The sequence below is a fragment of the Labrus mixtus genome, chromosome 5 (genome assembly GCF_963584025.1).
Source record: "Labrus mixtus chromosome 5, fLabMix1.1, whole genome shotgun sequence".
In the NCBI taxonomy this organism is placed as follows: domain Eukaryota; kingdom Metazoa; phylum Chordata; class Actinopteri; order Labriformes; family Labridae; genus Labrus; species Labrus mixtus.
Window position 1 is genome coordinate 10,439,191 of NC_083616.1, and position 15,452 is coordinate 10,454,642.

General features: G+C 38.9%; 1 protein-coding gene and 1 long non-coding RNA gene across 2 annotated transcripts; one reads left to right on the forward strand and one right to left on the reverse strand.

The window, feature by feature from the left end:
- Nucleotides 1-1,091: 1,091 nt before the first annotated feature.
- npc1l1 (NPC1-like 1) lies at nt 1,092-13,648 on the reverse strand. Its single transcript, XM_061037731.1, has 21 exons — nt 13,425-13,648; nt 11,994-12,155; nt 10,924-11,835; nt 10,519-10,812; nt 10,201-10,424; nt 9,995-10,095; nt 9,729-9,901; nt 9,471-9,599; nt 8,760-8,942; nt 8,536-8,650; nt 8,113-8,378; nt 7,890-7,979; nt 7,438-7,628; nt 5,053-5,180; nt 4,813-4,942; nt 4,032-4,087; nt 3,782-3,932; nt 3,395-3,626; nt 2,796-2,909; nt 2,465-2,627; nt 1,092-2,361 (listed from the first exon to the last, which is right to left on the reverse strand). Exons 1-21 carry the CDS (start codon nt 13,464-13,466, stop codon nt 2,123-2,125), a joined length of 4,095 nt encoding a protein of 1,364 aa, XP_060893714.1. The 5' UTR covers nt 13,467-13,648; the 3' UTR covers nt 1,092-2,122.
- LOC132973986 (uncharacterized) lies at nt 5,280-5,597 on the forward strand. Its single transcript, XR_009673086.1, has 2 exons — nt 5,280-5,392; nt 5,454-5,597. It is a non-coding gene; the product is annotated as an uncharacterized LOC132973986 (long non-coding RNA).
- Nucleotides 13,649-15,452: the final 1,804 nt, after the last annotated feature.

Here is a 15,452-nt window from a genome sequence, read left to right on the forward strand (position 1 = left end):
GTAGGAATATATCAACCCCTGAAACTGTTTCCACAATGCAATATCACTGTCTGTCATTGGCTGAGATGGAGGAAGAGGAGGGAGCGAGAGAGACGGAGAGTGCGATGACTAAAGGATTTGTAAAAGGTTTCAAGGGAAACGGGGGATCTCTGTTTCCATCGGCTTGTTTTTTGCTATAATGCTGCTACACAAAAGGACTCATAGAGAGATAATTCATAGATCAGCTGCGTGATGTCAGATCCGATCTATTTATTATAAGTCTGTACCATAGAGTGAGCTCAACCAGAGAAGAAGAAAAAAAGTTATTTATATTTTTCCTCAAGACTGTATTATAATTTAAAAAGATTTTTGTTTTGTTTTGCCTGAATCGTGGTTTCCCTTGTATAATGTGTACAGTATGTTTTTGGGGGCTTTGACCTAAAGAAACATACAATCCTATTAAAGGGATGCATTGTTAATAAAATAAAACATTGGAAATGCCCAAAATGTTCCACCCTCTGTTTATTTCTTTTATCAGTCATGTCTAAATGTACTGTCCCTGGCTTGCTCTCAATATCCCATCAACAACTCAATTATTTCATTTCAGATGAATCAAATTAAAACTCCTGCCCTGTACCCGAGTTGCAATCTCTTGTGTTAAAAAAATGAAGCCATTGTGGAAGTGCAATAAACTGCAGGTCCTTGAGTTCCAAAAAGCATTCGGCCCATATTTAAATGTCAACTTTTACAGCAGAAATAAACATGTCTACAGCCAGGTTTTCAAAACATGGATTTGGCCGTGATAGCTGTTTATATAAATGTTTGTTGGAGACAACATTTCCAATATGGCGACTGTGACCATTGGGCCTCTTCAGAAAGCAGTAGATGACATCACTGAGACCAGGTCTGTTTTATACAGTAACTTCCTGTACCCCAATGTTTGAACGTTTTGAGTCATAAAGCAAAATGATTAAGACACCAAACGTATTATTTATATCTAAAATTATTTCCCCTAAAAAACAGAACAATAAAGTGATTAAAACTTCTTTGATGTCGGACCATCTTTATAGTTATTTTGTCAAATTTTCTGAAGAAAAGGGAAATTGTAAGAGTCTTGGCAACTGGGTTTAATTTTTCTGAACTTTCACTTACATATTTCCCAACATCACTGCAAGAAATAACTTTGTTAAATAAACATTTTATTGACATATTCAACATTAAATGCACCTGTTTAGTATCTTTTGATTCAAGTAAGATTCAGTGGTTATGTTCAGAGTCGGTGTTTGATCCAGGGACAGAGGATGGTGTTGATTTCTGGAGGATTCCAGTCAGGCACCTTCTATTCATCTTCTTATCCTTTATGCCTCAGAAAATCCAGATCAATTAAAGGCTGGGCAAATGTCTAGTATGGCAACATTTTGTAAATACAAATTATTAAATTCAACTGACTGGAGCTCAATCGGCCTAAAAGCTGGAGGGACAATAACAAGAGGCACAAATAAACACTGAAGCACTCAAAATATTTGTACAGAATCTTTTGGCAGTATAATTTTTTTTTCAAAATGTTTTGTGTACCATAAATAATTCTAAGTATTATGCTGAGTTAAACACAAAAAAACAAACATAATTTTTCTGATTGCACATTGTACAACAATGAGAAACTATAATACGTAATGCTGGAGTGTGTGCTCCTTTCAATCACTCTTAACAGTGCTAATGTGAAATACTCACACATACAAAATAATTACAGTCAATAAAAAAAACATACAAAATGACAGTTTATAGAACATTTGTCAACTTCGTGTCCTGTCAAAACTATTTAGACCATTGAACAACGAATGATGCCCAGCTGCAGCTCTTATGAAGACAGATATGTGGCTTCTTATTGGTCGAGACAGGACCATTGTCTCGTTGCAATCGTCCACTCTTTGATTGCCCGAAGATATTGCACAACTGTGTGTTGCTGTTTCAGTCCCACTGGTCCATTTGTGATTGAGGTACATAGTTAAGTTAATGATTTCCATACTGGCACAACTACATGACTCCTTGTTTACTAACTTTGTCCTTTTTACGTGTCCATCCTTGTTCAGTTTGTTACAGAAGTATTCACTCTTTAAAGATTTAACAGTTTTCTCATATGTGCTCAGAAACGATCAATTTTCATCTCTTTCTGTGCCTGATGGTTTGCTTCAATCTGTGAAGTATTGTCCACGTCTTTAGGAGCCTTTGCATCCGCCTTCTGTTTTATTTCATTGTCTTCATAACTCATGTTATCATAAATGTGTTCAATTGTGTTTCTCATCTCCAGCTCCTGCTCGGCCTTTGCTTTGGCCTGCTGCTGCTGCTGCTGCTGCAGCAACACAGCTTTATTCACACTCGGACCTGAGGAAAAGAAACATCAAAATGTGAATTTTTAAATTCTATTTCATAATAGCTCCTGACATGTCTGTGCTGCATTCAAAAGAACGACCTGTTAAAAACATACCGAAGTAGCTGAGCAGCACAGGGAGGAATATGAGTCCATGAGCCAAGCCCAGAAGTGTGATGATCAGGTTTAGTCGGAAGAAGAAGATTTGTATGAGTTGTGCTTTTGCAAACGCCAGCACCAGGATGCCTGGCAGGTTGGTCATTGCAACACCAGCAAACACCTACAGGCAACAAAAGAATCATATTAAACTCAAACAACTTCTTTTAGGACTTATACACTTCACTAACTTTTGAGAAGCACTACATGTCAGTTTATATTTGAATGCTACTTGCTATATATTGGTGAGTGATCAATAATGCCTGCTCTGGATTGTCTTATAGTTACTTACTGCACTGCCCATGTTGGCTGTCGCCTCCTTTGCTCTCTCTACGTGTGTGTGTTTAGTGCTGAGTGCAAACGATCTCGTCATATGAGACACAAACTCCACAGAGATGCCCACTGCCTGCAAACAACACAAAGAGGAAAGTTAAGTACAGTGAGAAATCCCTAATAGCAGCCTTTTTGCAAAACACCAGAGGTAGCCAATCAGATTTCAATGAGGGCCAATGCCAACCTTTAGACACATCCCTGTGGGGGTCATCAACATACAAACAGTGGAGGATAAATATAAACAGTGGAGGCTTAAATTTCCAGATATTCATCTGTCCTGTCTTTTTATCTGTTGTGTTTTTGTCCACTGCTGTAAATCAAATCCCAATTCCAGGGACAATAAAGGTCTGAACTGAACTGAACTTAGTTTAGGTTAAGCTCCAACATCACTGGATCCTACAATACCCATGATGCAACTGATTCATTTCATTATACAGGAGTCTGGTGGAAAAAACTGAATCTTTGAGAAATCAACCCTCCAAGTCAAATAAATTTGAAGTTTCTGAGAGGTTTTTTTGTGGAGAACACCTTTAATCCCCTTCACAGACATGGTCTTACCGTGACCAGATTGATGAGGGCCACTGCGTTATAATCGATGTCCCACAGTGTCATGATACCAACAGTATCCACAACGATCATGATGATGGTGATCAAGTTAAGCAAACCCGAGCGCAGGTCCAAACCCAGCAGCAGACAGCACACCACAAAGGTCGGCAGCAGACACAAGGAGATGTTAAAGAGTCCTTCAGGCACGATAGTAAGGTACTGCTCGTAAAATACACTGGTCACCCTGGTAGTCAGAGTAAAGAGAAATTCTGGTCAGAAACTACAGACTGAAAAGAGTCAATGTTGTAAATACAGAAAAGATGCATTCATGGAGCTGTAGAGGGGATAATATTCTCAGTAGAAGGTCAAAGATGAAGCTCAGGATTTAAAGGTACATACGTGTAAGGAAATACTTCAAAGTCAGGTGAGGTTCCTGGTATTGCCCTCATGCCCATCGTGATGTTGTGGGCAAGCTCTCTGGACTTCTGCAGCGCAGCGGTGAACTCTTGAGAGTTGGTTAAAGGTGTGTGGTAAGCCATGAAGCGAGTAGCTGGGAACAGAAGGGGAAGAAGACAAACTCGCTTGTAAGCATTTCAATTGAAAGAATATGGGATGTTTGTCAGCTTTAAAATGATTAGATATGACTCACCTATAATTTCTCCACTCTCATCTCTCACCACAGCTGTGTCATACGCTCCAAGACCTCTGTTGAAAGATAGCAGAAAAAGTGAAATTGAATTTATTAATGACGCAGGAGTAGGCTATATAATTGCACACTCAAGTCCAAGTTAAAAAAAAAAGATACATCAAAGAAAAGTGGGAAAAGATAGGAAATCTTAATATTTCCAAGCAGGGCTGGAGAAGAATATGTCTCGCACAGTGGAGCTCAACTTGTTCAATCAAATGGTGGGATTTCTGTTGAATAATGACGCCAGTAACTACCACATTTTATTGGCTGGAAATCTATAAACCAATTAATAACATTATTGGAGTTAATCCCTTTAATGTGCAGTACAGTATATATGGGTGACACTGTATGCAATGAGCAGATTATAAATGATAAAAAAACTGCTATAAATGCGACAGACAGCGAGCAATAGAGCTGTCAAAAAGAAATGGCTGAAATCTGACCGACCAGCTATTGATAAATGAATATACATAATATAAGAAATATTTGTAATTTACCCTCAAAGTCCAAAAGGAAAATGTTTACTAGATTTGGACCAAGTACACTGAGTAATCTACACCTATAAGAGACTTAATCAGACTTAATAGGGTAAATGAATGAGAAGTCCATTTGTTATTGTCTTGCATTCATTTGCTTTCATTATGTTTTGTTTTATTTTCTTCTTCCACACTTGCTTTTCCCATATAAACAATAAAAAATAAGTAACAAATGCTGCTCTGTATACATGTGCAGCTACACGCACCCTTTAGGGCACTGCAGGTCTGGCCTGTTACCCAGGAAGTCCGGTAGGAAGCGGTTGAATTGTTCCTCATTGGGTCTGAGGACACCGTTTGGAGGAGTAGCCATACACTTTTTCCCACACAGGAAAGGAGCTGTTGTGACATAGCATCAGGTTAGGCGTTAATTAAAGACATACAATGTGTTCAATTTGTGAAAAAGATTGTGTGAATGAAATTTTTTTTTCTTCAGAAGGGATTCTCACATTGGCTTGCAGGACAGAACTTTCCAGTGTTTGGACCCAAGGTGTAAAGACGACAACATTTGGATCCAGGGTTCAACCAGTCGATGAAATCATCCACCCAGGAGTTAGCAGGAATAGCCATGTAGGATCTACAGAACATGTCATCGATACGTTAAAGAAAGTCAGGGGTGAAACAAAACAAAAAATGGCTTCAAAAAATCATTACACCAAAAGTTCTGAACATACAAAAACCAAACTTTTTTGTTTCATCAATATTTAGTACTGCTGAAAATTACATGTTTAAAAAAAACTGATCATAGCTTTGAGCAAATGTCAATACAACAGGAAAAAAGCTTTATCTGTTTGTGAAAGAGTTGAACCCTTTGGGGAATTGGCTAAAAGAGAATTGAAACTTGTAAAAGTAATATTTCCCCTTTTTAAGCAAAAAGGAACCCCATTTAAGCTATTTTTTTAAAGCAAAGAAACTCAACCTTCTTATAAACATTTTCTGACAAAGCACTGTTGCTTTTTCTGTCTCATCTTTCACTTTCATATAAAACTATAATTTCTCAGGAGATCTTCTGTTTGTCAGTAAGCTGCAGATAAGATGCTGATAAGTTAGTTTCATAATCCTCCTGATAACAGGGAAACAGTGTGTTGTTTATCTCTCTGTCACAGTGATCTCTGAGTAACATAATTATCTAAGTGTTGGTTATCATTCACAAGTTATGTTTGGTGGAAAATATATATTATTTACTCTATAAACTTTACTCAGATATTTGTTCATTCAAACACTAAGTATTTTTTTTTTTTTACATATCTCAGTGTCATGATTCAAAAATTAGCATCAAGGTGGCTACACAATCTTTACCACTTATGACACGTTCCATCCTAAAAGAGTAACCCCAAGGGATGTTTCATAGTTAAACTCTCTCTTTCTGGCACAATCAGTGAGAGGCACCCTTTATCTGTTCAGTGGAGATCATGTAACTGAGTTTATTATTAACTGATCTGATGGCTGATGGCTAGTATGTAAGAGGTTGCTACTGTGATATCAGCAGGTTCAAGGATCTGTCAGAGAAAAATAATAAATTGAAGGACAAAGGCAGACAACCTCTCTTCACAGTACTGAACAGAAACCAATTTATACGTGCAGTGTTTCTGGATTGTTCCTGCATTGGACGCTTAATCATTAAATTTTACTCTCAAAACTTTCCAAGCCTAACTTTCAAAATGGTCTCTGTCATGGTTTGAGTCATATCTAAAGGGTTCTTACAAAAGTGAAACAGGAATCCCCAAGGAACTGTCCTGGGTCCCATCCTTTTCAGTTTGTGCATTAACGACTTGCCAGATATCTGCCCTCGTATAGGTCTTCAGATGTACACTGACGACCTAGTCTTCCATGTATCAGATAAAACTTGTGGTGCTGTATCAGATAAGTTAACTAAAACATTTGAAAAAGTATCAGCTTGGCTGGATGCCTCTTGTTTGACACTAAGCACCAAGAAAACTAAGTCAATCTGTTTCTCCATTTAAAAAGTTACCTGCAACCGTACCACAAAATGTCATAATTAGAGGTGAACTTATTGAACAAGTAACAGAGGTGGAGTACATGAGGATAATTTTAATTTCTCAATTTAATTTTTAAAGCCATGTTAAAAGATGTGTCAAACGATTAAGGCTAATCCTATCTGTTTTAAGATGATACGAAACTGTCTGATACGAGACTGTGCCTTTTTGTTATTAAATACTATGATATTCTCACATTTGTCTGATGGTTTAACTGCAAGGTTGAAAGCCAACCAATCAGTAACCAAATATGTAGAGTGTCTTTACAATTGGGCCTTAAACATTCTGGACAAAAACCCAAATAAGACACTATCAAGGCCCCAATTTAAGTAAATACAAGATTTTAGGTTTTGCACATTTTATTGACTTCCATCATGTTAAGCTTAAATGTTTCAACAGACTTGCTCCTCAGCCTTTCTGCAAATTCAAGTGGCAATTGTAAAGTATTGTTTTGGAAAACATCTTTTACTAAAACAGCTTTTTCTGTTAGGGGAGCAAAATCCTGATCACTTGAAACTTACTGTAAACTTCACCACTTAACATAAGAGAGCCACCAAATCCTAGTTATTTCAGCAACAAACTTGTACTCATGGCTTACTTGTTGTAACTATGTCACAGCTAAATGTGTGTCTTATTGTATCTTACACCCAGTCTTACCTTACCTTTTTCATTTTTAACTTAATTGTTTTTATCTTTAATTCAGACCGTAGAGCCCTTCTAGAGACCGCATCCGCTTTAAACACTGTGATACTTGCATTGGAGTTGCTGTTTTCAGTTTGCCTGTGTGTATTGTATCTTTCCCTAACAAATAATCCATATATATAAAAAAATACTTACAAATGGGGGAAGTTGGCAGCGTACTGGATCTTTTGGGTTAGGGAGAACTGATCACAGCCCACGCTGGAGCAAACTGCATTCATACCCTCCACAGAGTTGAAGTTGAAGCCTTTTTTTGTGACAAAATATACAGGGACTCCAACTTCAAAGTATTTGTAAAGATACTTGAAATAGTCCAGCATATAAGAGCCCTGCAACAAGAACAAATAATTATTGTAAATTTAAAATGAAAATAACACAAAGGCTAACTAACCATAGCCTAAAATTATGACTTTGTTCTAATGATATTTCAGCTTTTTCCTTGAAAAATTACACTCTATTCTTGTCCATTTCTCCTTTATTCTTGTTATTGTACAGCCCTAATTCTTGAAACCTCAGATATATTTTCACTCCCTAATACTCCATTGTATAAAGAAGCATTTACATGTATGAACATGTCAACGCATACTGACCTGGGGCATGGCCAGCTCCTGATCCAGGCCAACAGTCACATTAAACATGAGGAATAATGATCCGCAGAGCATAAAGATGAAAACCAGCATCTGTTAGGAAAACACCAGAACAAATCCCATGAATATACAGATATTGATTTTACGTTAAAGGCACTTTAAAGGTCAAAGGTTGAGAATAATTAAAATTTTTCTTAAATCAAAGCTAAAGCGTTGGAAGCTTTACCACTATGAATCTGGTGACACTGTGCAGTAGGACTGGGGCGTAGTATTTCCTCATGAAGGGCAGCAGGAAGCCCTCATTTGGCTTGTTTGGACGCTGGGTTGACACTTTGACACAGCACAACAGTTCACAGCGGTTGTTGTCTTGACGTCGGGCATCCAGGGACAGCAGCGCCACAAATGCTGTCATCTGGAGGATGAAGTCCACGAGCACAGCCAAAGCAGCATACAGAGCAAAGGACTTCACTGCTGGCATGGTGGACAGGGCCCCTTAGATAGCAGAACAAATAAAGACAGATAAACACATTGAAGAGAAACTTGATACTTTTGAACACTTTATGTGTACAGAATTGCATTGTGGTCTAATCTTAACAGTGCCAGTGTTGCATGTTGCACATTGACCAAAGAGGAACTTAAAAGTGTGTACCTAGAAAGAAGCAAACAGACTCAGAGAGACTGCACAAGAGCATGCTGGGAGCTACATTTCCAAGGACCCGACCAATCTGCTCCTCTCTTTTCTCTCCATGTCTCCGGACATCTCTCTGTGAGGGAAGAAAAAGAGGGTATCATCTCTGAAATGAATTCACAAAGCATGCAAAAGCATGCAAAACCAGCTAACGGTTCATTCCTGGTACAAACAAATATACCCACCTGATACTCCAGAACAAAGATGAAGATGTTGTCAGCTCCGACAGCGAGCACCAGGAAAGGCACGACCTGCAGGATAACCAGCGAAGAGGGGATACCGATCCAGGAGTAGAAACCCATTGAGGACAGGACAGAACAGCCGACAACCAAGATCCCACCCAGACCCACCAGGAACTTGGAGTCCACCTTCACAACACAGAGATAAGAGTCCAGATTTGCTTTCAACTCAGTGAACCTTATTTCAAAACCATATCTTTCACTGTATCATGTCTTATGTATTGTATAACTTCATGGCCCCAACCTAAGTGCTTTGAGATAAGACCTATGCAGCTGACACTGCAGCTGTTTCTGCTTCTCATATATGTGAAAAGTACTGTTTCATCAACTTTACTTTATTGATGGACACCTTTATATCCTAGACACATGTTGTGTATGTCTATATATAGCCTACATATATATATTTTTTTTTATTGTTGGGAAACCTTGACAAGACATATATTCATGCTAGCAGTGCTATGAGGCTGTGAGGCTTTCTTTGTTGCATTGTTTTCACTGTTTAGAGCTAAATTACAACATGACATTAAAACGCTCACAGCAATAATGTTTTCAAATGTAATTAGAAGTTCATCCATCTAATGATTGAGAACAAGTTTCACTCAAGTGTTGGCTAAAACAGTTGAGTATGAAAACAAAGGTCGCTCTGAGGAGTCTTACCAGTATTCTTTTCCATGAAGTGTACTCCCCCAGTGCCACAGCAATGTAAACAAAGATTACAGCATAGCTGATCATGAAGATGGGGATATCCTCTGCGGTTGTTCGGTTAATCTCGTCTTCTAGAGACCTCTGTAGATAGAGGTGGAGACCAAACAGAAAAACAGGATTAAGGACCCTAGAGCTATAAAAGTGATGATATAGAAGAAGAGAAGAGGACTCAACATAAGCCCTTTGTGCTAGCCACAGATTTTATTGTACCTCTGCCATGTACGCAAAGGTAAAGTTGCAGGCAGGGTCTTTCTGGTAGTCCTGGACAATTTTAAGAAACTCTGTCTCCCACTGCATGGCCACTTTGAACTTGATGCTGCTTCGAACATAGTTGTTGAGGGAGAAGGTCATGATAAAAGCCTCTGAATTGGTGAAGTCGTCGTCTAAAAATAGAAAGATGCAATAAGTACACTGGTTCTTCACTTCTTTATCATATAGGTGTTTCGTATGCAAATATATTACTAAAAGTCACTCACTATCATAGCCTCCCACAGCCAGAAAAGGAAAGACAGGCCCTCCATAATCAGCCATGCAGCTCATGCCTAGATCAGTGATGTCCTTAAACGACAGGGGAGAGCTTGAGAAGAGATGGAGACAGAGAAGGTTAGGTTAAGGTTTTTGATCAATTGCAGGTAAATTAATGCTTTTAGACATCTTGATTTTATATTTGAAGACTCCTTACTTGAAACAATAGATTAAATGGTCCCGCCAGTCCACTTCTTTTGTCACACCAAGCTCTGTCATGTTAATCTTAGCGTTAATGTTGTCCAAGCTGTTCTGGAAGTACTGTGGCAAGCTGTTGGTTGCACAGTCCGTCAGGGAGGGGTCGGATGGGTTTAGTGGTGCATAACACACATCTTTCAGACTTGCTGTGCGATTCAGATCCTCTGACCAGAACTCAATTTTCTAAAAATGCCATAGAGAAACAACCATTGGGTTAAAGTCAAATGATTAGCTTTTGCAAACTCTGACAATGTCCAACTCTGTTTGTAGACTGTACCTGAATTTGTTGCTGGAGCTCCAGCAGCTCAATGATGAGGTCTTTGGAAACAAGCCCACTGAAGTTCTGTGGTCCAAATAACAAAGATTCATAAATGTGGCCCTTTCTGCTGGGTGCCGTCAAGATCAGCTGGTTCGTCCTGAAGAAGGGTTGAAAGTGTTTGTCGTGGAATTCTTTCTCCTGGCGAGCTCGGCTGTTGGCCGCGGACCACAGCTCGACGGGGTCAGTGGTGAGCTCAATGGACTTGAGACCGGCGGCGAAAACAGCCACGACTACAGCTGACACCAGGAGCACCTATGAAGAAGATACATTTAACAAATGATACACAGTATCTTATTAATCAGGCGGAGAACCACTTTTCTGTCCAATTAGGCCTTCTTTTAAAAAGACTTAAGTGAAACTAACCCAGAGAGGATATGTGGCCATGAGTGTTCCCCAACGCTGGAACTGTAAGCTTAGGAAAGCTTGGGCAGCCAGGCTGTTCCTGTCAGCACACGTCACCTCTGACGGATCAATGATCTGCTGAGTCACATCATTACTGTTCTGGTCTTTGCCTTTCTCTTTTCTCTTTCCTGTGTTTTTATACTTTTTTTTCTGAGACCTTGTCAAGTAAGCAGCTAAGAGGTAGAGAAGGAAAGCAAACACCAAAAGACAAAGTAAGATTATGCAAATCACAAGGAAGCCGTCTGTTCCCATCAGTCTGAATGGGCCTGGAGGCAGAGGAGGATCCGGCATCTTTGGGCACGACTCTTGGCAGTCCTGGCAGGAGCAGACCTGACCTCCTGATGGGGTGGTCTCGTTACAGTTCAGAGCACGTCCATTGTAGGGAATCACACCTTCTGGTAGTCCAGCAGTGTCTCCTGGTTTTAATAGGTTGAAGTCGATGTCCAGTGGTGCCAGGCCGTTACTAGAGTCTCCCTGGAAGTCAAACCAGTGCTGGGGGTTGCACAGCTTGGCGCCATATCTACCACACATGGTGGCAATGGCGAAACCCCCTGTGGCGGGGATCCTGACATTTTGACATGACTTGAAAGAAGCATCTGCAAAATTAGTGCTGAGGTACGCCTTGTAACCTACTACTGCCTCCCTCGTCTTGCCAGAGGTAGTGACGTTCATGACCTTTGTAACTTTGACTGTCTGGCTCTGGTTGGGGCTGCAGGTGTTGATGCAGTGCAGGTGTGCAAAGTTCTCAGCACAGGAAGGACAGCGGACCAGCACTGCCTTGGACAGGGTCAGACTCATTTCCAGGGATTTTAGCTGTTTGATGGAGCAGCAGGCGAATGTGTTGCCTTCACCTTGGTCCAGAATTGGACACACCTGCAGCAGAAAAGCCGGATAAAACAAATACACATTATCAAACCCCACATGTCATCAAAGGAATGCATTGTCTCATTAAATAGACAAAACCCAGACTTAGGAGTGGACATATTCAATGCTTTGATTCAGTATTCTGTGAGAGAGCAGGATTCACAGACCTCTCGGAGCTTCTTGTAGTGTTCCCCTGTGAGTAGACGGGCACTGCTATAGTTGAGACAGGGGACGATAGGAGGAATGAGAGTTTCTCCAAGTGACGGGTTACGACCACACTCCTCATAGAAAGCACAAAAGCCGGGCTCATGTTCGGCTTCTGACAGAGCCTGCATGAAGGAAAGAGTTGTCAATAAATACATTAGGGGATTCTCGTAATGTTGCACACTCGTGACAAGAAATAGAGAGATACATTTATATACAGTCCCTTCTTTCAAATGTAAAAATGTAAAAATATACCTACACCAGGAAGTAATTTTGATATTTATTAAAGTTTGGTATTTTGGCACTATACCTTGCATCGGTTAACACATGTTTTAAATAAAACACTCTAGTTATCATAGCAATAATTAGCAATTTAAGAGTTTACAACACCATAAATGTCATAAAAGCATCATAAATGTTGTGTTGCTGTTCAGTCATGTCAGCTACTTAGAGTCACCTCTCGGGTTGTAAGGCAATAAAAATGGAGCTCGGTCAAAGTTTATCACAGCAACACGTGTGACTACATGTGGAAAACATTTTTTAAAATGAAAAACTTACAAATTGCTGCTGCATTTTATATATAAAAAGAACTCTAAATATTTAACATTCAAAACAATATTTAAAACTTTGGAAAGCAGTAAAATGGACAAATAACTATTAATGTGACTCTCATTCAAATGTATCTTCACAGCAAACGGATCATTTCTAAACCTGTTTTAAGCTCTGTGTTTTAAATGTTAAATGTTAGCATAAATATTTATTCATTTTTTTAAAGACGTTTATTCTCCATTATGGATGCACTTTGGACAACCAATAATCAATTGTTACTTATGCCTATGTTACAAAAATAGACATCTAGACTTTTACTTAAAAAATGAATTTGCCAATTAGTTTTATCTTTCATACAAGTCTCAAATAAAAAAAATAAAAACTGAATGTTAATCAAGAAGAATTGAAGTGCTTCCACACATTTTACAGACAAACATTTAATCAGTGGAGACATTTATCTGAGTGACTCACTGCAGCTGTCTGCCTCTGCACTTCTATTACTAACAGCAGCACTCGAATAAGATGTGTACTTTTGACATTTATTGCGTATCACAGCTGAAACAAAAGTATATTTATTGTTAGCGGTAAATGGATCCTTAATTACAGTTTAATTATAACATTGTCCCATTTTCTGCTAAAGATGACATTTACTTGGTATTTAATTCTCTTAAGCAGTTAGACTTATATGTTTCTACTATTCAATCCTGTTCAAAGATCATATCCCAGTAATGTTTTTCATACTGAAGAGAGAGAATAAAGAAATCTGAACTCATGCGGTTGACTGAAAATCCTTTAAAATCCTTTGATATTATAGATGACAAAGTGAGATCACCAGACCAACTCACCATACAGGCCAGGAAAATTATCAGAGCTGCGACACGGACCATGATTCCTGGGAGTTTTTCAGCAGCAGAAGAGTCGGGGTCCTTAGGTTCAGTTAAATGGAGTGTTTATTAATAACTGATTCTCTTTTAGAAGATACATTAGATGAGATTAGACAGTGTGAGATGTTCTGTCCTCTCTCTCCTACCATCTGTCTGTCTGTCTGTCTGTCTGTCTGTCTGTCTGTCTGTCTAACAGTGTGAGGGCTGAGAGAAGGAGGAACATCATGCCATGTTGCACCAATCCTGTGATGTCACACCTGTCTTATCTGGTCTGATGCAGCTGCTGGCCAATAGCAATATGCATGATCAATCCCTCTGTTTGATAATTAACGTGGGAGAGATTTTGATAGGGTTGCTGGGGAGATTCAAAGCAGAGAAACTACAGGGAAACCAAAATAACAACCGCACCCAGTTTCTTCGCCTGCGTCAGACTTTTACAGACAACTATTCAAGCCTTTGTGTTGAAGATTTGAAGACATAAAAACATAAAAACAGCCTGCACCTAAATGATTTTTCTATTGGTTTAAGTGCAGTGTATGTGACAAACATACAAAGTTCAGAACAGTACAGCTGGTCTGAACTTGACCATTAGACCAGCTATCTGAACTATTAGGTGAGAGAGAGACAGTTTCCTTCAACTCTCTGTTTTCTTGTGTTTGTATAAAACTCTTCAAAGTAGTAAAAAGGCTGCCATTCATACACACATACAACTATCTTCCTGTATCCTATCCTAAAATCTAAGTTCTCCTCTGTAATCACGTTTTTTTTTTAAATCAGTGGTCAAGGTCAAAGCTGAGATAAAACTTTCAGCTAAGGCTGGTTGTTATGCCACGGGGGATTAGAGGTATGAGGGCGAAGTTGCACGAGCAATTCAGTTTAAGATAAACAGAGATGGGAAAAACGACATGAAGAAAAAGGGCAGATATGGTGATGTTCTTTGTTCTTTCAAAAGCTGATAAGTCACGGCAGAAAGGAAGAAACTCTGCAGTATATTGAAATTTAAGGATAAATCATTGGTATTGGGATCTATGGCCGAAATGCTTTACAAGTAGGCAGCTCTGAAATAATCAACATTGTAATTCAATGTATCCAACTTTTTTGTTGTTAAAATTGCTTCTCTGTGAAGAGGTGAATCTCCATGTTCTTATTGCTGTCTTAATTTATTATTTCAGCTCTATTTTATGATCTTTACTCAGCCTTGAGAGGGGCACAGTGTTCTGGCAGTCAGGCTTTATGAGCATATTAATGTGAGTCAGATTACCAAAACATTATTCATACTAACACAACCAATTGATGCCATTCAACCTTAGATTTGTGAAAGAAATCACATCCTGTCAACTCCAGAAATCTGAAGGGGTTGATTGTGATATGAACGTGTGCAGCTAGATCAGGGTCTTCATTATAACAGTAAAGTATAAAGCCTACATACACTGTGAGTCTGTGATTCACAGGGACATTAAGACATTTGACAAAGTATTATATATTCACAAATGAACAAACGCTTCACAAATAACAGGTTTATCATATCGGGCATCTGTTTCTAACACACATTAATGACACCAGCGTATGAAGCACAATGCGTGCATAGGGTAACAATAACCACCTGAACCACCTAACCTGAAAATTGAGATTCAATAAGATATGGCTTCACTGCATGGTACATTCAAGTATGCATTGTTAAATACCTCTTTTGATGTAACCATCATCTATCATGTTCCAGTTTTCAGTTTGAAATGAAAATGTTAATTTGAGTGTACATTACAGAGAGATGAGTATCTATAAATCAATAAATTAGAGTTGGTAGCTTAAACTTATGCTTGCTTTTAGATAAACTCACCTGTGTTTTTGTCATGTTACATCGAGGGAGCAAAGGAGCCTAACTGTGAGAGTTTTCATGTTTTATTGGTTGGAAAATATCATAAACCTTCAAATATTTCAGAGAACCTATTATATGGGAAGCATATGATCAGATGATAAGGCTCCATATCT